This window comes from Dermacentor albipictus, chromosome 6 (assembly GCF_038994185.2).
Source record: "Dermacentor albipictus isolate Rhodes 1998 colony chromosome 6, USDA_Dalb.pri_finalv2, whole genome shotgun sequence".
Taxonomy (NCBI): domain Eukaryota; kingdom Metazoa; phylum Arthropoda; class Arachnida; order Ixodida; family Ixodidae; genus Dermacentor; species Dermacentor albipictus.
Window position 1 is genome coordinate 88,254,135 of NC_091826.1, and position 26,645 is coordinate 88,280,779.

General features: G+C 46.3%; 1 protein-coding gene across 1 annotated transcript in view; it reads right to left on the reverse strand.

Annotated features, from left to right (window-relative positions):
- Positions 1-339: 339 nt before the first annotated feature.
- LOC139061277 (uncharacterized) overlaps positions 340-26,645 on the reverse strand; it is a 39,951-nt gene continuing 13,645 nt past the window's right edge. Inside the window, exons 2-11 of the mRNA XM_070541002.1 lie at positions 26,187-26,475; positions 24,411-24,726; positions 23,298-23,433; positions 21,361-21,528; positions 19,550-19,705; positions 14,572-14,839; positions 10,966-11,126; positions 6,868-7,214; positions 5,486-5,828; positions 340-1,365 (exon numbers count right to left, since the gene is read on the reverse strand). Of these exons, the coding sequence (XP_070397103.1) occupies positions 1,042-1,365; positions 5,486-5,828; positions 6,868-7,214; positions 10,966-11,126; positions 14,572-14,839; positions 19,550-19,705; positions 21,361-21,528; positions 23,298-23,433; positions 24,411-24,726; positions 26,187-26,472 (2,505 nt within the window). The 5' untranslated portion in view covers positions 26,473-26,475 and the 3' untranslated portion in view covers positions 340-1,041. The remainder of the gene's footprint in view (positions 1,366-5,485; positions 5,829-6,867; positions 7,215-10,965; positions 11,127-14,571; positions 14,840-19,549; positions 19,706-21,360; positions 21,529-23,297; positions 23,434-24,410; positions 24,727-26,186; positions 26,476-26,645) is intronic.

Genomic DNA, 26,645 nt, shown 5'->3' on the forward strand with positions numbered 1-26,645 from the left:
CTGGAAATTCAGTGGAAGTGGATAAACCTTGCAAACTAACTGGCCATACGTATTAAAATGTAGTACGCGTAGTGAATAACTAGGAAGGTAACTGGTGAAGGTTCTTAATTAGAATAATATGCATTTCGACATCTCGCAGAAGTACTGACCCTCTGAATTTTCCAGCTCAAAGACTAGAATTACCTTATCTGCAACAATTTATTTCTTTGAAATTCCGTAAAACCAACATGACCAGCACGTAAGTGCAAAAAAGACAAATGCACTCGTATTACAAAACAAAGGGTAGGTACAACTCTTGCTCAACCATACAACACAAAAGAATGATGAAACCACAATGACTTCTTGGACTAAACATTTATTAGAGAGCCAAATACCAACAACATGTCTAAAGAATGCTCGCGTTTAGACATGAACATAAAAACGGGGTGGAAACTCACGCTGAAGCGCTATTGCATTTAGACCAATAACAACATACACACTGCTTCAACGACCATGAATCGGGAAAGTGTACGGATCCTAAAGACTCCACAAGACATCCATAAAGGCCACCTATGGACCCATAAAATGAGGGCTGATACATCAGTCAGGCATATTTAAAGTAAAATAAACATTGCACGCCCATAACGACGGTGAAATACGGTCAACACGTTTTCACGCATAAGTTAGTAAGCCAGTGTGATTGTAGAGCACGCGTTAAAGCCACGAAATAGTAATCGCGGTCCCAAACAGACTTTACAGGTGTTAAGAAATGCCGAAAAACGTGGCGATAAAAATGTTACGGTAAATTAACTTTGTTTCCAAGACGATAACACACAAACGCGCTGTTTAGAATGGTGCATTGGGGATGAGGTGATGCTGCGCGAAGAGAAAGTTTCGTTTCATAGCTGACGCACTGAAGCACTAGCGGGCCTCAAAATGCAATCTGAAGATTGATTGAAGCAAACGCTTGAACCTGATGTGCCCGAATGCAATTAAGCATTTAGTTTGTTCACCCCAATGGGCTAACGCAGTAAACAGGCAGAGCGGAGCAATTTGGGTGCTTTAAATGTCCATCACGTCAGTCAGACTGAGATAACTGCAGATGCGTGCAAGAAGCTCTACGGTAAGGTCGTCCAGCGCGGCTCGCCTCCTGCGGCCCCGTTTGCAGGTTATTTTGTCCCTGACGATGCCGGTCAGCCTGAAGTAGTTTGCAGCAAGCCGTTCGCGGGCCTCGTCAATCTTCTCGGCCGCCTCTTCCTCGCTGGTGGACAAGTTGAGGGCCAGCACCATCTTTAAGGACTGGGAGTATTGCAGAGTTTCGAAGGCCAGGGCATGGCTCTTTTCATCGGAGCCATTGATGAAGCGGATGGCCTCGTGGACGTACAGCTGCGTTAAGAAAGAGCAGTTACCGAGCGAGATCAGCCACTTAGCGCGTGACGAAGCGTACACAGGAGCTAGGAATTGGCTCCTAGATCGTTCGTCCGCTCTGCAAGTCCACCCAGCGTCGATGGCTATGATTTCGAATAACGTAATCCTTCTATATCATGCGGGCCGATGAATCGTCACCGAATTTTCGTAAGCCAATTCCTACTCTATCATAACCTACTGTCGCGTATCTGGCGTAAGCTCGTCAGGTTAGCCATGGCTTTGTCGATCCCGACTTCGTGTCCGAGTCAATACAATTATTGCACGTTTCGTATCTGGCGTTTTTCGCGAAGCAGACCGTCAACAAACGAAATGTATAATCATTGCACATGACATGAGCAAATTAAACAACACAGAACTGCTTAACTTGCCATTGCATCATTGCACCTCTTAAGAAGATGATTTGCATCAAATGCTGGGCACCCTTGCTTTAAATGAAGGTGTCAATTTCAATAGCGCGAGGGTCCACCCGTGACTGGCCCATTCTGCTAGGGTTGCTCCGAGCCCGCTGCAGAAACATTGTGCCCGCTTGAACCTAGGCGACTGCGAGTTGCTGGAGCCATTCTTAACAGTTGCACCCTTTGAGTGTATACTTACCCCACAATAATCGTAATCTATTTTGGCAACATTTCCTTTCTTTAACGCGTCGAGCCCGGCACTTCCAGGCCATGAAAGGCATGCGCGTTATCAGCATGACCGCATTCTCGACAGAAAATTAACGAGTGCAGCGTTTTCAAGAAAGGAAACGCAAGCAAGACAGATGACGATTATTGTCCCGAGGGAAAAATACACCGCGGAGGTGCAAGTATTTTTAGAGCGGGACGCATATTCCCAGTGCCCCTGCGTATGGCTCTTGAAGCAAGTGGAGCTAGCACCGTATGTGCCCATGCATTTATGGATATAAAGAGAGGTTTGTATGCGCAGACAAGACGATAGGATGCACGTCTTCAGAGGAGTAATGTTCACTGCAGAACACAAAATGACTGTCTACCGAATCGAGCACGCTTTCAGGCTGCCGGCCAGAGTAGAATTTGTGTTGCAGTGAAATATTGTACATTTTCACTTCTCTTTTCTGTTGCGGTTCCTGGGCTTTATGTGTATAATACATCAACAAATAAATTTGCCCGTGACGTACAATAGACGCCAAGGATGAACTAAATTCGTTAAATTTCACATACTTTTGCAGGGGTCAATGCAAAAATGTCTGAAGTCGCTTGTGGTTCCCCTTTAAGAGTAGAACGCGATAGCACTCAACGATGCCCGACGGCTTCTCACGTTTCCTGGCAAATGCAGCTTATATAACGCTAATGTTCAAAGGCAAATGTTGGTGGCGAACGCTATGCATGAAGGTGAGCTTTCTTGTAGAAACAGTCTCTTGCGTGGGGCGTGATGCGGCGGATTCGAGCGCTATCTGGAGTTGTTGCAAGTAACCGGGTGCTCAAATCTCGGACACCGTGGCAGGTCTATCTACGGTATAAACACCAGAAAAAAGGTTTCTCTTCGTGTTCCCGCGTAACAGAATTGTTTTCTCGCATATTCATATTACAATCCAACACTATCACGTCTGTAGGTCGTGCGTAAGTTGTACTTCACGGTGTTTCACGTATTTTACTTGGAGAAACCTAATTAGTTCAATAACTTCTTTGTGCTACACGCAGGGTCTGCTTGGTTGCGTATGGTGGTTGCGTTTGTATGGTTGGGTCTGCATGGTTCGGAATAATTTTTTGCTGAAGCGACGGTTGACGCTGGACCCTTAACACTATCGCATTAAAATATCGCAGTGGATGCATCTATGAACGCTTATAATAGCATTCAACGCTTTGCATATAAATCGCAAAGGCTCACAGACGTTGCCACCATGCGCCGGTATATGTCTGTCACACGCTGCACATTCAATAATCATTAAATAAGGACTGCAGACATAAAATCTAGGCTCGTAATAATTAAGTGTGCGATCGATTTGTACTCGCAGAATAATAAATAAGCAAAAGTAAAAGAAATGCAGAGACCCTGTGAACTCAAAGTAATGGTTCAAGGTAATATAAAAGTCGTTTCTGCAGGTGTGTGTGTCTGATTATACATATATACATACATATATACATACATATATACATACATATATACATACATATATATATATATATATATACATATATGTATATATATATATATATATAGCAGATGTAGACAAGCCCACGTGTGATGACGTATTTTTCGTTTGTTTTAGGCTTATTTTACTTTTGACAGCAACACATACACAGCTAACTGATAAGAGGCTTCAAACAAATGGAGGCGAAATTAAGGTTTGTAAGCAAGTGGTGCTTTTGCACCAAAAAAGCGCTACTGGCATCGCCCCGCGAGTGTGCTTCCTACATGTACAGGGAGTGGCACTCTAAGATGGCGAAGCCTAGAATGGTGGACCTATGTGTAACTCTGGCTCCCTAAAAGGTACCTATGCATTAACTCTGGCGCATGTGGGAAATAGCCTTTGGTAAATGAGCGTAGTCATAGTGAATCAAGTCAAGCATAGATGAAAGGCCTCCAAGACTGCCATCGCGTCTCGTCAGTGTGCCTACAGTTTCCATAAGAACCGCAGCACGTTTAAAGCACAGTGAACTGAAGGTACAATGTGGTCCACTAGTAATATGCACGTCTAGGCGCAAGTACAGAGCTACGTTATGCGTGCATCGCACATGTGTATAGAAAGTTGGAAGCGCCACCAACCATAAGTCTTCTACTGCGAAGCACTATATTTGTGGACTTCATAGACTGAGCATGTGCTTGAAATTGAACGTTTTTCAAGCCGCTACTTATCGTAGAGATTGCCCAGAAACGCTTTTGAAGAGCAGTGCTGTAGTCGATGGGCAGTGTTGTGATGTGCTCTTGAAATCCACGAAGAGCGAGTTGGTGCACAAAAAAAAATGGAGAATGCAACCTTGCGGCAAAAGAATTTACAGTCGCCAACGAATGGTGTGAGACCAGTGCAGTAGCGAAGAATTTTAATTCTTCTAGAACAGCTCCACAACCTTGAATTACGCCAATAAATTACGCTAGTTAGGGCGTGTACGCAGGCCATACACCTATACATATGTGTATGTCTATGTCAAGAAAATTGGACAGGCGCCCCTGACCTCTAGTGCTACGAGACCAATATTAAGTCTAAAGCTTTGTCGTACAAAGCGTGGCTTAGGAATAAGGTTAATGGTATAAAACATGAAACAAGAGTCTTTTCTTACTGTAAGGTCGTTTGTCTTAGCCTACAATTTGCTTCTAAACGTTGCTTTATTGAGCTCCTTAACTTATTCAGGGTGGGCTCCGATGTGGAGTTCTATCATCAGTGGAGTCCTGTCATCTTTGTCCTTTCTTTCCCACACTGCTGACCGATGTTCAGGTGTCATGCAAGCGTAGTAGTAATGACGGTGTCGGCTGGTTTTGCTCTGTCAATATACCGTCTAATATGGACTTTCTGCATCGTTTTTTATTGGGAATCTTCTCGGAGGGCAGTAAGAAAAGTATGAAGGTGGGGTTAGAACCATAGGTACCAAGTGGAAATTACGCGGGCTTCGAATTAGTGTTCCTGCCGTTGTAGACGCTACAACGGCAGAAAATCAACAAACGTTAGTCTGTACAAGGAACAAAGGCTAGCTGGGCGAGGTGGTTAGTTTGAAATGCATGTCGAGAACCAAATTCGCCTGCTGTTTTACGCCGATCTAGTCCTATCACAGTTGATTGTATTCCACCTTAACATTACCTTGAACATTCGGTGAAACAGCCTCCCTACTAACCTTCCATGTGCTCACGTGGAGCAATAGCCTGACAACGTTTCAGATGGCTACAAATTAAATAATAATCGCACGCGTCACCTACACACAAACCTTATGGAATGGTACACTGGTAAATACGATAAGCAGTTAAGCTGATAGTTATTTTCTGAAATGAGACCATGGTGAAAAAACTTATCCTTCAGGTCAGCGTGGCATCTTCGCAGGTAATTCCGCAAAGCATATTGGAGAGTACATGGTGAGGGCAACACTCCTGGAAATATCTGCGAACACACACGACATGTGCACAAAGAACTCACCATGTTACGCCGTAGAGCATCTTTGATGACGAAGTCGCTGGCATGGTTGTCCCTGAACATTTGCACAGCGACGGCGATAAGGAAACGGTTGCGCAGAATGGCCTCCTTCAGCTCGCGGCAGACTGCCCGCATTTCGTTAAAGCAGTCCTTGCCTTCCAGAATGATAATCGTGAGCATGTTGACCACCCGGTTTTCCTCGACCATTCGGCCCAGTGCTTTAATGGCCCTTTTTCTGAAGACAAAGTTGGTGATTTCAAGGATGCGGATGGTTCGATTGTTTTCGAGTGACCGAAGGAGGTTCACCGCGTGGACTTCGGGTAGCCTGATGCACAGCTTCAGATCTCTGCATTGGTGAAAAGCCGGTGCTTTATCGCGAAATAAATGGTTAGGTCGAGCATTGAAACTTCGATGGCTGCCTCTCGTAGAGGATCACACAATGCGCTGCATCCTATAAGGCTAATCATGCAGCAATATGGATTCAAATGTACTAGACCTACAAAAATTTGACAGGCAACTCCCACATCAAAAATTTTCGAAACAAGGAACAGATTTTGCAGTTGCAGCCATTGACTGCCTGTATCGTGGCTAAGAGGTGTAAGTGGTCGAAAAAACAATTTCGCTATCGTACATTTGAAATTTGTGCTGTAGGAGCAGAAATTTTTGACTATCTCCGGCTACAAATATAGCCATTCTGATGACAATCAATACTTCTCGCACCTACAAACCAAAGTTCACTTGTAACATCTCGCTACTGTCGGGTAGACGAGATTTTGCCGTTTGATTTGTGCCTTTTTGATGTCCTACATCTTCAACAGGCCAAGAAATAAATTTTTCGACAACACATTTGAACCGGCGGACGTCAGTATACTGTAAGGTTTATTTTTGGTCCTTCATACTTCCTTTAACATCTGCGCTCTAATGTGTGCGTAGTGTAATGCATGCGAATGTAATGTATCATTTAATTTTATTAGGGTCGTAGAATCACTGAAATAACTGTTCGTACCATCTTGAAAACTGCAAAATTTTCGAGTAATTGATCATGTTATAATGGTAAAATGGCCGCCCGCCAGTGTTAGCAGCCCCTTCAATCGCTAGGCATCACGGAAATAGCCGTACTGATCACAAATCATGAGCGTTTCTGTTAAATATGTCAGTGCCCCAAGTTGGGCAGTTGAAAGAATAGAACGACACGTATTCAAACACAGAAGAAGAATGTTGTACTCGCCCCCCCCCCCACCTCCCGCCCCCGTATTCCTAATTGAAAATTTCTAGTGCTGTTGTGTGCTTAGCTCAATTTAAGCAGCGCAGTCGCTATTAATTTGGAAGGATGTTGCAGCTATCGGCTGAACTACGTTGCGGCGAAGGTGTGTAGGGTGTATTACCTGAGGTGACTGGTGGAGGCGATGGCTGCGGCGAGCTTTTGAAGCACAGGTTCGAGCGTCAGGTTGGAGCACTCAATTGTGGCGGATTGGAGGCTGCGACTGGACGCTACAGCATCCAGGAGAGGCGTGGCGTCCACGAGGCTCCGGTCATCTAGATCGATGTAGGCGGAAGTGATCTTGGCCAGGTCCACAGCCTCCGCAAAGTCGGGTCCGCGGGGGTTTACCCAGTTGATACTCAGGCGAGCAGAGACTTTCAGCTCCCGGATGACGTTGCAGAAGACGGTCATATGGGGTGCAGGTACTGCTGCTCTCATAGAAAATGCCAGCAATTCCAGACTCTGGTTGATCTGCGGGAGCATATAGAAATGAGGAAAGTGCGTCGCACTGATCTGAGCAGCATGAAGAAATACCGAATGTGCTTTGAAGCAGCGAGAACTCGTTGTCCGCGAGCTTGAATCTGACCCGTTCTTGTGTAACAAGTAGCGTTCTCGCTGAACAGTCGCACTTAGTCAACGATATTACAGTAAACTCGCAAAAGCGTGGTACAAATGGGATGGACGGAAAAGCAGGTTTCTTAGCGTCTACCTGTAGTAACGCGGTATAGCAAGTTTAGCATAATCTAACAACTCGTCGAGTTCAAACAGTGCGAATACATTAGTGCAGATTATGGGTTTGTAGCAATTAAGAATCCTTGCTGGCATTCTGTTCATTCTGCATGGTCCGAGTGGGCATAGCTTTTTAATGGTGTATTACAGGGCCTAATAAGTAAACCAACTGGAGCAAGGAAGTCGTGATATACGTAGCTGCTACAAACGTTTCAAGTCACGTGATGTGAATGGGCCATTTGCTTGCTCAATTCGTTCATGAATAACGACTGTTCTCAGACAATGCATTGTTCAAGACAACATTAGTAAGATGAAATACGATTGTATAAAAAGGTCTAGCGCACTGAATCTATATCCCAATATATCTCACACGCGTAGGTTGGCTGGTCAGGTAAACTAAATTCCAAGCCCCAACTTTCGGCTTAACTGTTGACATTGCGAGGGATGGGAAAACGACGCACTCCAAATTTGAATTTATAGTAAGCTGCAGTATTGCATACCGAATTTCAGTGACTATGATCGCCGCGAACATGTGCTAGTCTAGTTTACATTGTAACCATCTTATAAGTAATGGAGTATCGCGAATTCATGCTCTCACGTATCTTCAGTGCTTGTAGTAGCATGTGGAATTCCGAGCATGGCTGTTCGTAAACGAAGGAATAATTGAAATGGCTGAGGACTCCGGCAGTTCACAAAGAATTAACTTACCCAATGAAAAGAAATGCATTTTTCCAATGAAAAATGTATAGTGGACAGAGTTTTTTTCGACCATTCTATTTATGTATCTGCCGACACCTTGCCCCTAATAAAATTTAGACAACTCTAACTGACTGTAGTACCGACAAAAGTGCACAGGAAAAGCTTGCCTATGCATTCCCGTAAGAATAAAAAACGAAGTGACACATTGATAGTGCTGCATGTATAATAAGGAAACGTGGCAGCAAAGGAAAGGAAGAAAACATGCATGTGCGCAACAACACTTGGGAAAAACGTTTCGAACAAGATTTCGAATCTACGGCACTTGAAAAAGCAGTGGTACTGAAAGTTGGCTCGAAAAAGTGAATAAGAAATATATAGCGGCAATTTAGCACAACGCACTGTACCCGGCAACAAATTCGTCAAGGCATGGTCAAAGCTGCGAAGCGAAAGTGCGCTTGTCTTTTTTTTACTGCGGATGCTCATGTAGTCGGCGAATGTAAACATGTTTAGTCTACGTCGCGTAAAACACAGCACCCCAATTTTTGTTTCTCTAATTTCGGATTATTTATGTAACAAAAATTCTTTCTTCGATAAGGAACCCCGTTTCATGCCGCACGTTTTCTGCCTTCATGCCGTAGGCGCGTAGTTTTCCAGCTCTTGTAAACGAAAGATGACGTCGCTGGGCTGCAACAAGCCAGAGTGACTTTTCGTGAGCTGATTTGGATTCATTTGTCAGAAGCAAATTAAGACATCAGTGCATTGCGGAACGTCTCGCTGGCTGCATATAATTACGGAGGAATGTGCTGTGCGGCGAGCAACACACGCCGAAAGCACAAGCGCGTCGGTGGTCGTGATGGACAGGCAACCTTGAAGCCGACAACCTGAACGTTTTCTACGAGTCCGCCAGCTATGCAAGCGCAGCTGCGATTATCAACAGCATGATATGTAAGCACCGATATGATAAACTGCAGGGATACAGGGCGGGTGTTCTCGGTTACTGATTCTATCTTCGGCTGGTCGTTTCTGAGCGCACTGGAGCGCTCTCGCGAGCGGCGTTGTCTTCGACTGGTTGAAAGAGGGTGCGCGCTCTGCGTTCGGGTGGTTCTTCTCGATTGCTCTCCTCCATCTTGGAGCGCTCTGAGGCGCTCCGAGCCCTGTCGTCGGAGCAGTCATCGAGACTGAAACGTCATCGCAGCGCCGCGTCGCTGCTGTTGGCGACGGCCCACCGTAACCTTGGCAACCTAGGCCACTGCATGCTGGCGTCGCGACGAACGTTCGCCCCGCCGGCACGTCCGCCGGTTTTTCAGGCAGCGCCGGGAGCTTTGGACAGGCGAAACATCGGACGTTGGCAGTAGTCACGTGGTTTCGCATCAGCAATTTCCACCTCCGAGAGCGAGTCGCACGTTCGGCTTGCACGCTTGTCCCCTACCTTTGAGCTCGGGAAACGACCGATCTACCCGACTCTGCTTCGGGGCAAACAGGCGACCAGTCGAAGATACCATGAGTGTCGCAGATGTAGCGGTCCCTATAGCACGATCTCGCGAGTAGCAGCGGGTCCGTTAGCGTATACAGACAAGAGTGCGCCTGGCGCCTTGCGGTGACAGCGTTTAATTTCGGGGATGCAACCACGATTCGCAATGTTTTGCTCTTAGCATTAGCAATGTATTTTCACGGCCACGCAGGAACGATATCATTGAAGCGTTAATGTTCCTACGTGGTGGCAGTTTGCTAAGCGGTCGACAGTCTATTCTACTCTGTCGTAATGACGTGCGAGGGAAGCTGCTGCCCGTAGATGAAGGGGGACAACCTAGAACAAATACTTTTGTAAGCAATGCAAGTTACGAAATATCTCGTTTCCTTTCCGTAGGACTGCTAAAGGCGCAGTTTCTGTGCAATCCATTGTTTTTCGAGAAATAACAAATCTTGTGTCAATAAGTACAACTTGCGCGATACAAATTACTGTATAGGTTGCCATAGACATTACTGCAATGCACTCTGCACGTTTCCAAGTGTAGTTCAATAGCGCAAGGCTAAGCGTATAATCACTGGAAACCTTGTAGTAATGAGTCTACGAGAAGAGCATGAGTTCCAGCTATTTGTCTTCAGCGCCATTTTTGGCTTAGATCACTATGTTTGCTTTTGAAAACAAGGTATAAATCTCGGATTTCCTTAGCACAATTTCAGCCACAGCATTTGTGCACCAAGCACACTCATGAAAACACACGAAAGCGCTAATGTGCTGTATGCCCTGGCAAAATCAAAACTGAAACTGCCTTGAAAGCATTCGCACTACTTGGCGTAGTAACACTACCACGCCCAAGTAGCTTTGGCTGTGCTGCCGTAAAAAAAATACTTATTGTTTTCTTATGGTGCAAGTGCCACAGAAAGTTGCCGCAGAGTATAAATGCTTTAAGCAGCTTTCTCCACCATAAACCTCAACACAAAAAATCGACAAGATATAATCCAATGGTACTTCCGAAAGAACAAGCACAGGTGTATTCTCTATATCAAGGTCAAGTTCGAAACAAGTTAGGGAAGTGAAAGCAGCATGCTGGTGTAATAAAAAGAATTTGCTAATCACGAATTCAAATAACCTGTGTCCGAAATTGGGATTTACACAAGCAGTATTAACATGACCTTGAATATCCGTTTTCCTTACCCTTCTACTGGCTTTCTCAAATTTTACTACCATCGGTCCGGGGTAACTACTACACATCGAGATTCTATTGTAATGCTAAAGAATTATGCCGCGAGTAGGTAAATTCGTGTGTCGTGATCCGGAACAATAGCTTACCTCCAGGACCCGGACCAGGGTTCTGTGCCCAACGAGGCCGATTTCGTTGTGCTGGATGTCGAGTTTGCGCAGGCGGGCGTCAGTGCGCAGTTTCACTGCCGCAGCCGACGTGAACGTCTCTCGCAGTGCGCAATTGGACAGCTTGAGACTGAGGAGGACACCTGTGCAGGGTAGTCAACACGATATAACAACATCTCAGTCAATAGGTGGTCGAAATTTAAACCCTAGCAATGAGTTCTGCTCGGTATACCGGAAGCGAATATCGAAGAAGAACAAAACTTTATTCGTAGAAAGGACTTCGTTGCCCCTAAAACGGGGTAACGCCATGTGGTCGGGCCCCTATTTCAAGGCATCGCGGGCCCTCGTCATACTTTCTGCTCTCTGGACCAGCCTGAGCTGATCCCCGAGGGCGGAGCTAGGTAGCAATGCCTCTCACCTCACTGACGTGTTATTTATTGTCTTGTTCTTCGGTGTGAGCTGTGCACTCTCATGTGATGTGGTAGAGTGTCGGTGTGCTCCCACACCACGGTCACATGTCCTTGTATGCTGTTGGGTAGTATATGTGCAATTTACGGAGGTTTCTATATGTGTCCGTTTGGAGCCTGCGTAACGACGCTGAGTACAAGGCTGAAAGGTTCCTATGCGGTGCTGGGGAGAGCCTTCTGGATTCCCTGTAGTGTTGCAAGATCGCTTTATAACTCGGATCGATGAGCGATGGGTCCTCCACAATGTTGTCATGGGCAGCTCGGCAATAAGTGAAACCTCGAGCCTCCTCATCTGCGTGGAGGCTCCCAGTAACACCCTCGTGTCCCGGGGTCCATGTTACCGTTTGAGTATACCTGATGTCAAGTTCTTTGCTGATTTCGGTAAGTATCCGGTGTGCCCTCGCGCCGATTTGTCCCCTCTGATAGTTCCTACATGCGGCCTCAGAATGATTATTTTTAGTGGAGCATTGCGCTCTATGCCTTCTCTTATAGCTAAGGCGATAGCCATCTTTTCGGCTCCTAAAATGGTTGCTCGGGAAACCGAAGCACAGGCCGTAATTTTGCCTTTACGGTTTACAACTGCCACCATATTCTTTGCGTTGGCCCGATATAGTGAAGCATCCGTTAATCGTGCAGTGTCCAAGTATTTTGTTGTTTTGTCTATACATTCTGATCTAGCTTTTCTCCCTCCTGCGTGTAATGTCGGATCCATGTTTTCTGGTATTGGTGATACCCCATAAAAAGCTCTAATCTGACAGGGTAGACCTTTGGTGTTTTGGTATGTTTGTATACATTCTCCAAGGCCGATTCTTTGAAGAACTCTGCCGACTGTCGTTTGCGCCGATCGACTCTTCTGCGCTATTAGTTGGGTCTCAACCAGCTCATGGAATGTACTGTGGAGGCCGAGGGCTAGAAGCTTCTAATTTGAAGTGTTGCGTGGCAACCTCAGGGCTGTCCTTGTTATTTAATTAATAAGCCATCATTATTTAGCAGCCTTTTCTTCTTCCTCTTTGTTCATGGTATGGTAAGGTAGGGAGTACATTAGTATGCTAATGATGAGGCTTTTCACCCGTCTGAGGGTGTCTTGTTGCCCCATTCCTGTCCGATTATGAGCCATATGGGCTATCATCCGGTCAACCTGTTGCGGTGTATTTCTGATCGTGTTTAAAGTGTGTAAACATCTGACATTCGATTGCAGCCACATCCCCAACACTCTTACTACTCACCTCTCAGGAATAATTTTCCTTTCCAGCCTGATCTCGATTTTGAGTTTCGGGTCAGTTCTTTGTTTTTGTGGGGCGAATGAGTTCTGATTTCTCCGTCGAGCACTGGAGTCCTCTTTGTTGGGTATAGTTTTCTATTAAATTGACCGCCCATTGAAGCTTCTCTCCCAAGTTGCCCTTGGTTATCCATATCGTTATATCATCCGCGTATAGGGAATGACGGACGTCAGGAATTTCTTGGAGTTTTTTAGCTAGGCCAATCCTGGCTATGTTAAAGAGTGTAGGCCAAATCACCGCACCCTGTGGCGTTCCTTTGTTAGGATGATGATAGACTTCAGATTCATCGTTCCCTACTTTGATAACTGCTGTTCTCTGGTTGAGGAAGCTTCGGATGTTCTCGTACGTCCTTTGACCTCAGCTGGTCTCTGCAAGTACATCCAGTATCCCTTTTTGACTTACGTTGTCAAAGGCCCCTTTTATGTCGACAGCCATGACAATGTGTTCTCCTGCCTTGGGGGCGTTCATTAATACTTCCACTTTTAAAAGCAGGAGTATGTCCTGTGCTGAAAAATGCTTTTGTGCATTACAAACTGGAGAAGCGATTGCTGGAGCCAATAACACGGCATATTTGCCATGTTGCCATCGTGCTTACTGGCGCTCTGTACAGTGGCGAGCCCTTGCAGTACAGTGGCGAGCCCTTGCCTCCCAAGTGCACTCAATCCGCTCTCCATCGCTTCGTCTTTACCATCCCCCTTTTCTCACCCCCAGTGTAGGGTAGCCAAACCGGCTTTCTCTCATTGCTTTCTGATCCGAGCATATTGCGGTAGGTTGGTAGGTCACTATTTGCTCTCGTTTCTGGCCTCCAATGAAACCAAATGAATGAGCGATGGTGGCGTCAAGCCTTGGCCCTTCAGCTCAACTTCATGCTCTGCGCTAAAGGCGTTAAGCTATCTGGGGCTTAACCTTTTCCCAAATAATAATCATACTTTGGCTACATCAGAGAAGAACAAAAAAATAAACTTAAAACGGACGTATTGAGTGCCACGGGCTCGGTAATTAGTCATCCTGCATTACTTGAACACTGCGCACAGGGCATTTCAGGGTGATGAACGACACGTGCGCTATCAGTGTACATAGCATTCTTGAAATGGAAATGCCGGAAGCAGAGTTTCCAAGAAAACGCTAGCCAGACAGACGGGTTTCGTTTGGGGAAAACATACGTCCAATAAGGTTTAAGCGTTTTTTTCCTTAGAGTCACAATTAGGCCAAGCTCACAAGCCATATCTTGTGCCACAGTCAACTAGCTTTTTAGACGTTTGACGCATGCGTCATATGCCGATTTCTCGCATTTTTGACGCGTGACAGATGGCGCTTTGCGACGTCATGACTGCATCACCCTTGCGACCTGCCCACATTTATTATTCCCCTCTTCGTAGCAGCTAACACTACGTAGGAGTTGTGCGACATTGCAACACCTTCACGATTAGCCTCGATCAACCAAGTGTTACCCTTTCTTCGCCGCAGTAAAAATGCGATATTGTCTTTTTGACCTAGCTCACGTCACAGAGGCGTACACGACTGTACTCCACTTCATCGCAGATGACATCACAATCTATTTCTTTCGCTTATGCTCTTGGGGCACTTAAATAACACACTTCGTCTTCGGTATGATGTACGCTAAAGTTGAGCGACCTCAGACGACCGGGTGGCAGCGCACTCGCGTGCGCACGCGTGGTGAAAGTCCGACTGCAGACAACAAACCAGTGACCACAATATAAAGAGCGAAACACATCTATTGGCCTGAAAATTGTCCCTCAGATCGCGCTTTCCTCGTTTTACTTTACGCCTTATATCATCGCTTTTATCTGGCACACGCCCGAGTTGGGTGGAGTGCTTACCTCCGATCAGGGAGGCATAGGCGTGTTCCATGATTAGGCAGGTGACGGGGCAGTTTGTGAATGTCAGATTCTCCAGGCGGCTCGTTTGCGTGGACGTCGTGCCCTCCTCAGTGGCTGGAGACGGTGGACGTCGAGTCAGGGCAAAGCCCAACTCCTGGAGGTCCTCGGGGTTGATGGTGCAGTTTTTGACATGCAGACTCCTGAGGCTTGCACTCCTCATCGCCCCTACCAGCAGGCCTGTCGGGGAAGCAGTTTGCGATCCGTACGCCTGCCGATAGTGAATGAAAGTTCAGGCATCAAGGTGGCGCAACTGTAACTGGCTGTGGTACCCCAACACTTTTCTCACAGGCTGAAGTTCGCAAACATGTGCTCGGACGTTTACGCAATAACAGCACAAGTATAGAAAGAAAACTCGAGTGATTTTAGAAATAAATTTGGGACTGAAATTTAGGAAGTGAAGGTAACTGAACGCAGGCAAGAAATTCGAGTCGCGTTATGCAGAAGTGTACATAAAAGAAGCAGTTCAGTTTTCTGGGATGCCCGACTTTTAGGTAGGGTGACTTACGATGTTTCAGATTTCGAAGCTACACATACACGGAAGCTTAAAATAGAGGAAGCTTAAAAGTTGCTTGAGACTTCGACCACCTTGAGAATATTTCACTGGTAACAATAGTGGTACACGAAGTAGTCCTCGTGCATGAAAATGCTGTTGCAGTTACCGAAAATCCAACATGAGTGGAAGTCCAACAGCTATAGTCGCAATATTTGTAGTGAAGACCAACTTAACGAAACCCGAAAATAAATCGTCGCCGCAAGGCACATGTGCACAGTCGCATTTCTCGATAAGACATACATTACCTGCATCTAATCGACTCGTCCACACATCGCGTTTAGCAGAACGACCTAGTTGGTAAGCCACCTAAGAGCTTTTATTTCAACTTTTTTTAGATGTATGGCACGGCACTGTCGCGTGAATGGCAGTGTTTTCTGTGTCTAAGTTCCGTACACTTTGCAGACTCCCGATTGTACGATTAACGATGTTACTAAGACAATATGCACAACCTTCAGCACGCTGAGAAGGTGTCTTTGGGTGGGGGATTGAAATTTTAGCAGGTAATCATGGTTTTCAGAAAAAAAAGTACTCCTATAGACGTATATGTGTTGATATATGCAATAAGAATAGATGGCGTGCTCCACGCTGAAGACGTTTACATGTTCTCGCGACATGGGGCCAAAGAACCTCACTAAAATTGAACTCTGGCTCAAATTTTATGCCCCGTTTCGAAGCCGACCTGGAAATCGCAACGGAAGCTTCCGTGGCTACGTAGCGCTTAGTTATATGTGGGGATCCCGTCGAGGCGTAGGAGAGGCTGAAGTGGCTGAACGTGGGTACGCCACTACGGGGAACCGTCAGCGCGACCGCAACAAAGAGCCAGCACGAAACGTTTTTCTGCTAGGAGAAAAAATGGGCACATGCCACCCTTGCGATGTAAATAGTAACCTCCTCAATGCCAAATTGAGAACAAACCTGAAGCCCTTAGAAGTGTCGTGAAAAAATACGTCCATGCCTACTGAAGTACCTCTGTTCATCTGTCCGTCGCAAAACTGGACTAAAGCTCGGACGGCTGTAGAGATCAGTCTGCGGCTGTTAACTTGTGTGCTACTCTCTGGCGAGGGACAAAACGGGACAAATAGCTGCATAATAGTGCCAATGAGGCAGTTGTGCTCCAAATAGGAAGTCTAGCTGATTAGTTGTAATAGAAGATACTCTAATGGATTTGCTGACATTGCCTAGCATGATGTATTGAAGAGGAATACGTCATTAAGCTACGTTAAAGACAAGGAATTGACCAGAGACTGAACTGCCCCTGTAATAGGTTGAGTCCATTGTACAATCAAAAACTCCCTTTCGCAACACTAAGTTCTGTTTCCGTCACTTTATTTGTGTTTGTACGAATTGCAAGGTGCTTGCGCACACCGAGCTCTGCAGAATACTATGCTATCAAATTGGTATTCTGCGAAAATCCTCGGTTCTAGATAACTGATTTCTGAATATGAAGGTCAGGACTTGTGCCTTGTATAGTAGCATTGTTTAAAGTAGCGCATGCGCAGCCTTCCTTGTTACTTCAGAATAAGAGATCACATAATCATCGTAAGCATTGCTCCACGCTCTCTAATAGCATAACCTTTGGCATCGCAACTTAGGAAAGACTAAGGCATAGTGGCTGTGCCCGGTGAGCCTATTCCTGCTTATCGCGGAGAATGCGGGCACTGTGACTGGAATGAACTACGACAAGGCGACCCCAAGAAGCATAGTGGTGCAGCAGAAATAAGTGCAACGTTTGTTTCCATCGAGGAAGCTATCACCAAACCTTAATTACGAGTAGCACAAAAATGTCCCGATGAGGGCTGAAACGCTTTTCGCCTCCCCTTTGTAGATTGCCTTATAATTGCAGCCCTTAGTGTAGAGAAGTAGTGCCTACACCTGCTGCTGCGACAAGCATACCGTTGTTCGACGCTGCTTTGCCGCTTGGCTATTGCGTTCATGCTACCGCGTGAGAAGGCGCTAGCTATGTCACATAATGAAGAACTTTCCAATCCAGTACATTTCAGAAAGACGTGCATCGTGCATAGGCTAGCAGGCGCGACAACAGACAATTGTGGCAAATTTTGGCAATCACATCGCCACCGGGAGTGCACTTGGACGATACAATGACTCATGTACAAAAGGAAAGCAGCCATCGTTTCCATCCAGCTATCGGAATCGCCGTCGTCAACACTGGTGAACCCGACGCTCAAGGCAGAAAACACAGGATAAGTATCAAAATTACGTGGATAGCAGTGCTCGTGAGAATGGTGCATGGCAAAGCTTTCGAAAGCTGGAAGACGAAACGGCACATCGCTATAAGAAACCTGAAATTTTCGGCGCCGAATGTAGGCCGTAATATTCTCAAGCCACGGTGGCTACCCTTGCGCAGCAAAAATAAGATATTTTTTAAGGGCTACATCTCGCGGAAGCACCCGCGAGGATGCTGTCGCCTTCGCGATATTATGAGTGCGCCTTGGAACCATATGCCTCCCTTTCGAAATGGATGGCCGAAAAGAGTTCTTGAAACTCGGCGAAGATAGCGAGTCAGCACAGTGCTAGAAAGGCTGTAAGCTTCGAACAAAGTTGTATAGAAGAAAGAAAGAGTGAAAGAAAAGCCAGTGAAAGGAGAAAGTCTTGAATTTTTTTAGCCAGAAGACTCGCGGCAGTGATTCAGTTCTCAATGGTAATTATGGTTAGTACAATAATAATTTGTCCTATCCTGTTCCCGGGTACATGCAGTCCTTGTGTCTTTGTCTACGAGGTTTTATTTGCCCTTTTTTGAGAAATTCTGAAGAAACGCTGTTTTCTTAAGCTCGGAATAGACGAAGACGCTTGACACATGCATAATGACTGCAAATAAATTCCTTTACAGCCCAACATATTGCTCAAAATGATGACTCTCCAGTCGCCAGCTTCAACTGATAATCCCATACCAGCCAAACCACCACGCTTGCAACTGCTATGAACGCTATACTCAGACACCTTTTCTAAGATATTAAGCGAAGGATACGGCAACAAAGTGTGCCTCTTGTACCACTGCTGGAAATAGTTCCCCATTTGTGTTCGCGCTCTCATGCGTGGAAAATACAGAACAATATTCATTCGTTCTTACCGCCCAAATTTGAAGCTACGCGTAACATTCACCAACTCAGCTACCGATATCTCTTTCGAAACTCGCGTTTTCGCACACGCGAGACTATTGCACATTTTAACCGTACCTCAAAGGCGAACCAGCCCCCGTGTTTCCTGGTGAGTTCGTTGCTTGTGTTCCCGCTTATCAGCTCCCCTAAGAGAATGACCAACTTCAACACAAAAGAAAGGGGAACCTATGTACCTAAAACGAGTGTTTGCAGCGCCTACGCGAAGTCCAAGAGAGCGCATCTGAAAATAAGCAACGTCGGCATTCACTCGGAGGAGGCAGGTCCCAAATAGAGGCGCAAAGAGCGTCAAACTCGCAACTCATTCATTCCAGGAAGCACCCAACATACTTACACAGAACACAAATGGGCACAACCATTGCACTCGCCGCAAGTGCAGGAATGCTGTGAAAATATGCTGCTTTCGGCATCCTCTTATTTCTTCTGTCGTTTTAAACCTTGCGCCGCACGTAGTCTTTAAAATATGCAACAACTAGACCATATAGCACACTTAAATCCACGATACTACGGATACAGTCAGTACAGGCACAGACTGATGTGTTGAGGGCAGCACACTAGTAGTGTGGTAACGAAGTGTGGCATCAGGCGACTGAAATCTCCACTCACTACACACGAGTCATTGTACCCTGAAAGGCTTTCGCGGTATGCGCACAGACGAGTACATTTGGTTCGAGCAGTGTAAGACATGCTCGGCGATGCATAGGATGATGCGTGCCATCGTGGTAAGGTTCGAAAAAGCATGGTTTTCGATATTCAAGGAAAGCAAATGTAGCATGAAGCGAGTGTGTGACACAGCCGATTGATTCAGTGAGAAGACGCGGAAGCAAGCGGGCGCCGTTAACCATATTTAGAATTGGCTGAAAAGTCCAGCGTGGTTATGTCGCCATACGTTGGGAAGCGCTGCTGAGTAAAAGATGGTTTTCTGAAAGCGCCGTATTGCGCCGAGAAGTAGGGGGCGTTTAACTGGTCATCTGTTAGGAGATTAAGCAGTACAATTTAGTGTGTATCATTTCCTATTTCTGGCTACCTACATGGCTTAAGTATATTCACAACAAGCATCAGTATTATCAATACGTCAGAAACAGTGCGTGCGGGTGTTTTGCAACAGAAGTCGCGGAATACAAAATTGGAAAATGAGATGTCGCGAAAGACCTGCACTGAGACGTCTCAAGTGACAAGTTTGCTCGCTCTCATAAGCTGAAACAATGCCAAAGGCGTAGACATGCCTTACCACAATTTTGTCGATGGTAGGGTGGTTGCGGAGGAATTTCGAGATGGGTTTGCCGTCTCGTGCCATCACAAAGTCCGGTGGAATATAAAATGTCCTTAGCGTCTTGTTCAGAGCTAAGGCTTCCAGAAAGGTCGCGGCATCGTCTTCAGTCTGCGACTGCACACACAAACAGTACACAAAGTGGAGTCATGCAGCTCGGAGCAAGGCCAGGTTTGGGTAGTGGTCAGGCCATATTCCGTTCATGGGACAATTGAGTCTACTGAAAACTGTTTCCTCAGATGTCCTGTCCCCGTCATAAACGTTATAAGTATAATGCAGCAAGAAAATTAAACTTACTTAATTGTTCAGCAAGTTGTCAAGGGTAAAAAGTTGACTTCAAGCGCGCATGCTCTACACAAATATCGGTTAGGGTAGGATACCGATAACTTTAATAAAGTGCCAGCATATGATGGTTTAACACGTCACGACGCTGGCCATGCGTCGACCCGGGGTTATACCCTACTCTGCATTAGCCGGTAGCAGGATCAATATTGTATGCCCAGAAAAATGTGAGCGCATTCTTCTTGACACTTGGAAGAATATTGCCCACGTGAAAGATTTTCAGGAGCAATGTAAGCTAACCCCGCACATGTTGCATTGAAACAGGAAAAGCACACAGCCGTTTCATCATCTAACTCGTTTCCCGAACACATGGTCCTGTCACATTTGTAACCAACGACAAATTAGATGCGTCTCAAGATGTATACGACACGTCTTCAACATTTATGTCAAGCAAGCTATTGACGTAAGATATCAGCGTACATTATTGTAGTATTCCCGTCAGGTGCTGTGTACACTTAAGGTGTTCTATAAGGTCATCACACTGATTGCCTTATCGATAATCTACCGCTCATATGAACGGCGCTCGCACCAATCACACTCCTACAACTAGAGATAAAATTTGATAGTTACACTTCCTGCACTGACCAACACATTACATTTCCCGCGCAAATTTCTCGATATCGAATCCGCACTACTGACATTATCTGCAAAGTCAGTGAATCATACGTGAGGAAAGCACCCGAAATCAGTGCGTGGTGACTTAATCGCTTTCTTTAAAACCGCTAAAGAAAGAACTTCAAAAAAATTACTTGGTTTTCTAAGACTCGACAATGTACACGAATCCAACAAATTTGCGTGTAAAAGCATCTTCAGTTCATATATATTACTAAATGCAATGCAAACTTCACATTGAAGCTTTCTTCAGGTAACGTGAAGCATCCGGCGCAGCGTTTCTTTGTAGAGCCTTAATGAATAATTACGTGATGAAATGTAAGCTATGCGTGAAGTGTCATAAGAATGTACACCGATAAGCGTGCCAGCGTAGTAGCACTTTTCAAAAAGTGCTAGTATTTAAACCCGATGCAGAAGCCAGAACAGAATGCTTGTTACTAACGTTGTCATTTAACAGCATGGAAAGTAATTGTACGTGCACCGTAAAGACTGAAAGGCGTATGCTTGGCTTTAAATGTCCCCGTCTTTATGAATAGATGAGAGTTCTTAGCAGCACTACTATCCTTCAGATGTTTACGTGGTCCTTTAGAGTAAACGTGTCTCAGTGCTTGCAAATATAGCTTCAGTTGGTACTATAGAGAATGCGCTTGCAGGCTTGCCTTTCGGCACAAATTTCCGTTTTTTGACAGACGGGGAAAGAAACTCAGAGAAAGGCACTTCGTTACGAAATATTTTTACGGGTCTCGGTAATCATAGAATAAGCAAACAATAGGCAAGACAACGGAGAAAATAGTTTAGAAAGGTAGAGAAATAGTTACGTTCATGTATTGAAACGACAAAGTAACCAGCGTGGTAGTTTCTTGAACGTATTTGGCCAGTGCCTCGGAGGTTTCTGCGTCGAAGTAGACACTTGAGAGGTACAAGGCGCAGAGAGAGCTCATGCCGGAGACCGAGTGAGCCCACCGAACGCACTCAGGCCGAAGTGCCTGCGGGGAGAGGGAATGGAGAAACGAGGGGGAGCGTAGATGTACATCGAGATCACTTGCGATACTGCGCGTGCCCTGCTGCGGCACAGTCAGCCTCAGACATAACCCGGACAGCCAATATCCGCTTCTACATTCTGACAATCCGGATACCCGTACGAAACAAACACAAAGGACCTCGAGACAAAGGCTTACGGACAGTTTCAGAACACCACAACCAGATCTCCAGCAACGTCAGCTGTAAACTAAGAACGCTTAACGCGTGTTCGGGTTAAGTGCGACGAAGACTACACAGCAATGAGTTCCAATCGTTTGGCAGGCTACCAAAGGGTCGCTATTGTAAACAGCTAACACTACAATATCTTCCGTCTGGGCATAGGCTTCGAAATAGCACTCAGACAGAAGCTTTATAAAGAGTGTGTACTCTGAGACGCAAGTTCGGATGAAAAAATAGCTTCGCATAGATTTCGCAATACGACAGTAGGAAAGAGTTCTTATTTGAAGGGTCAGATGTTCTATGCGGTATTTTTAGGAAACATCACGGACAATGTCGATGTGCCGATATGCCAGTGTGGCTATGTGCCGAGTTCTTATTATGGCTTCCCGTCACATTCTAGTTTTAACGCATAATGGGGAACAGCAAAAAAAAATGACACCTGCACAAAATTGCGGTATTGTTCCCATTTCTTTTTCCGCTTCGCGAGTGGTCACAGCGATGCTCGGCCCGCGTTTTCAATGGTAACAGCTGGCCGTCTACGGTGAATTATAAGTGTAGTGTAGAATTACGTGCACCACTTCGCTACGCCATCGTGGCCCAGATCTTGTCTCGTGAATGGCCAGGGCTGCATTTGCCAAATATACTAAGGCGCCAGAGGAAACTGCTAAAGCCATACAACACAACTATTATTCGGAAAACGGGCACCTTTCCACGCAGACACTTGCACCTATCAATCCCCCGACTCAGCAGAGAATGTTTTGCGTTGTGTATGCATGCCTCTCAACTGTACGCACATTTTTTTTTAATTTTCACATGGAATATGAAAGTTGCGTGCACTAGCATCCTTGGTACAAATAACAACAACAGCTGCGCATGTCGCGTAATAAGGGTCAGACGGTAGATGAATAAGTTGAGTGGGCACAAACTATGTGGTATAACCGTTCTTCATCGATTCGAATCAGCAGCATATGGCTCTTCATCGATTCGAATCAGCAGCATATGGCTAGCCTGAGATTGCCCCTGGTGTCTGCCATACTATTCCACATGATATATGAAAACAGTGCTACCAGTTTGGACTACACAAAACGTTAAATGACGCTACCGGGATGATATCGATGTTTTCATCCAAACGTGACCCAATAGCCCGACAATAAATCGTCACTAATTTTACAGGGTAGGTTGATGCAAGCCCCATCGCAAGGGGCCAACGAACGCAGTAGAGCAGTCCTGGACAGTACAGAAACTTTGTGAAAGTTATTGTATCAATGCGAATCACTGATTTAAAGACATTTTTGCATCGGCCTACGCGCAGCGAGGCATAATGCATCGAAGCCCTACGGATGGAGGTGCGAAACAGTGGCAGTAAAGCAGAGGACGCCTGCTCCCACATGCTACATTGAATTGAGGTATTGCGAGGCTCGGCGAACTCGGGCAATAAAATAAAGAAAAGAAATGGAGTAAGCTAGTGCAAAGTCTAAGGAACATCAAGCTGGAATCAATCGTGTCGGGTTCACGCGCAGACATCCGTTCCCGCAAGGGGCCGTCGCACACTCACTATGCCATGTTGTTCAGCGAGGGTTCCCTGGTATTCAATGCATTTGACGCCACCGGCGCCATTCTGTAAGGCGTGCCAGAACATCTTGTGTTCGAGCGTGCACGTTGTCATGTCCACAACAACGCGGGTCACGCATCTGCAAAATATAAAAAAAAGATCACGCGGAGCACCCCGCACATTGCTAACGAGTGCCCATCGCCGCCCGTACTACACGAGCGCCACAAGCGGCAAGTACAGAAGACAGCGAGGGTGCTACAATGAACATAAGTACGTATGCGCGCAGGGCTCAGCACCGTTATGAATATGAAAAACCGAATCTCGCTTTGAAACAGGCCTATTGCTGATGCAACCCATACCTCTGTTCCCGATGTGCAAAAGTCTCAGAAAGTTCACACGCGCATGCAGTTTCTTTGCTTCTGAAAAGGGTGTTCATCTTGTGAAGTCAAGGTCTACACTTGTCAAGCCTTGCAAGGTGCACGCAAATGGGTATTCGTTGGGTGGCCACGGAGCAGCGCGTTGATTTTGCTTGAGCAGCCATGTCTCAGAGAGTCGAGCGACGCGCAGCCAGCAGGGCTACCACGTCAGAGTGAGTAGACGCGCACTCACGCTTCGCTTGATCGGCTTTGTAGCGAAGTGACGGCAGCGTCTACGTTCCGCTGCTGATGTGAGCGCTGTGCGTGCGCGCGCTGCCGTTGCCGCTGGGCAATGCTTTTGACGCACCAATGCGAGCGAAGCATATCGTAAACTCTTTGCTAAAACTGTCTATGCTTATTTTAAGTTTATTGCTGTCGTCCTCGGTCTTTAGTGCACCGAGCAGTACGGCACACGTAGAGGCCTTTCGACCAGTTAGCCTATGTGGAAGTGCTTGAAGACTCTTCAAAATTTAAAGAGGTACACGGACTGTATCAGCGGCACGTCTCTTGATCTGAAAAATGTTTTTATTCTTTGCAGTGTTGAATATATGCATGTGCATTTTCTACACTTCTAGTTTTCTAAGGACAGTGGTTTTCATTATGCATTTTACGTTGGTTCTATTTTATCTACAATGCTGTAACCTCGCATAAACTTGATTACAGAAAAACACGCCAAGAACAAAGAGGGGCTGTCGGTTACCTGTGCTGCCGTAGCAGCAAGTGCATCAGCAGTGAAAGCCGAAGCACGTCCGGGTAGTCCGGTGCATTGTTGTCGGGCCAGGCGAACCCTGTGAGCGAGAACTCGGACCACTTGTGCACCCGCAGCTCGAAGCAGCACTTGGCGAGCTGGCGATTCCACTCATCCAGCTCTCCAAAAAGCCAGCAGGGCTTGTCAGGCTCCCACGTGCACGATCGCTGGAAGCCATCTTCGTCGCCGATGGTGTCGTCCCCACCTTCGCCGTCATCATCAGGGTCGTCACCACCGCCACCCTTACGGCCACGACCTTTGCCACGAGCTGAGTCAAAGACGGACGGTCGATGGTGACAGAACAAAGAAAGATCACTTCTCAGTGGCACCGCAGCGCGTACTGTGGAGTCTTCAAAAAAAGACTCATTTGTTAACCCTCTAGTTCTTTACTCGTTGTGGCTGCCTAGTATCTTGTCTATAGGCCTCCGCACAAGAAATAATCGGCCTATGTATGGCCATTAGTACTACAACTAGATATGTGATGATCTAACGTGTTCTGGGGAATTTCGCTATGAAAATAAAAAGCACCCAAAAATCCCTACGGACACAATTATAAGCCGTCAATCACATAACTCTTAATAAAGCGAAGCGTTCTACGCTTTCTTCCTACCGCTTTGTTTGTGTATGCGCTTCTCGGTCGGTGATGAGATACTGGGGGTAGAGCACGTAAAGCTGTAATCACGTGCGAGGGCATCGTCGGCCTTGCTCCGCAGGCGATGTTGTCACGTAGTCCCTTCACACAGGCACCACCGGAAACCGCATTGACGTGGCCACAGCATGCATTCAGGATGCTTACTCTCTACTGGAACGCCTACGCGCGTTACCGACGCACAGGAGGCGACAGGGTCCTTTACGCCTCGCTTCGATTATTGCACTTGCGTTGATCGCCCACAAATGAATGAAGCACGAACGTTCCAACCGCAAAGCGCGATTCCATTCGACAGTGAGGCGCACGGAGCCTAGCGTGCTGGCTACCTCTGCTGGCTGACGCAAACAGAACGTCAACTCGAGGGGCCCGGATTTGCGCTCGCTGCATCTTCCCTGTTTCTGTTTCGCGCTCACCGGAAGCCGAAATTCGCCATGCCACACTCCCGCAGGTGATCGAATTGCTACAGACCTAAGAGTAGACAGGGTTTGTACGGGGAGATCGCTTCAATTTTTCGCAGTTGCGATGAGCCGGCTGAAGCTATATTTTTAAAACTTAATTGAAGTACGTTTAATACTATCACCCGTCACCTCACTGTTGCCATCACTGTCAGCATGTTCCCGAAGTAACTGTCTTTTCATTACAAAACAGTCCTTTTTAAATGTTACGTAATATCTTCGTAGTTTTACCCTTTATAAAGATTCCGTACCTCGTCTGTCACAGTGGGTCATACCCATTCTAAAGGAATAGTCGAGAGCGCAGTGGCATACATATGCTGAGTGGCTATATTGGAGAACACAAAGCAAATTGAAGGGTCCGTTAAGTGATCCATCATTACATTACCAGGCGCTTAAATATGCGTGTTAACCGGCATGATATGTTTTCTACAGTAAGATTGTTTTCTTTTGTTACGTGGTGCGCATACGAGGATTACAGGACTCACTTAGTGGATGCTTTTACGTAAGGTGTGCATGCATATATATCCACGCAGATATTCTGCAAGACAGCAGCCGCGATCAGGAAACTCCGCGGAATCGCAAAGCATGGTTCGTTTTGAAAGCATACAAGGAAACAGTCGTTACCGGACTTGCCGCCGCGTTTTTTGGAACCCCGGGATGTCGAGGGAGTTCCACGGGATGTGGACGGAGTTCCACGGGATGTGGACGGAGCTTGAGCACTGGCAGCTTCAGCCCTCACAGAAGGCCTCGCTCTTCCGCCTCCTAACGCGCGGCGGAACTCGCTGTGAAAAATCGCCGTGACATCGTTTACTGTTGGCTGGTTCAAAGTGCAGAGGCTCTGTAGCAAAGCCATGTAGTCCGGACTCAGAATTCCGGCACCGCGTGGCACCTGCTTTGAGGAGCTCGCCATTTTCTGTAATGAGAAAAGAGCGCGCAAACGCATCTTGCCAGCGCAGCTAGAGCAGTTAAGTAATATTTGCCTTAATCTACCGGCTATGCCACGCGCAATCATTTGGCAGTTTGAATAAGCCATCTGATATGATTGATTGATTAACTGATGATTGATGTGTAGTTTTTATTGGC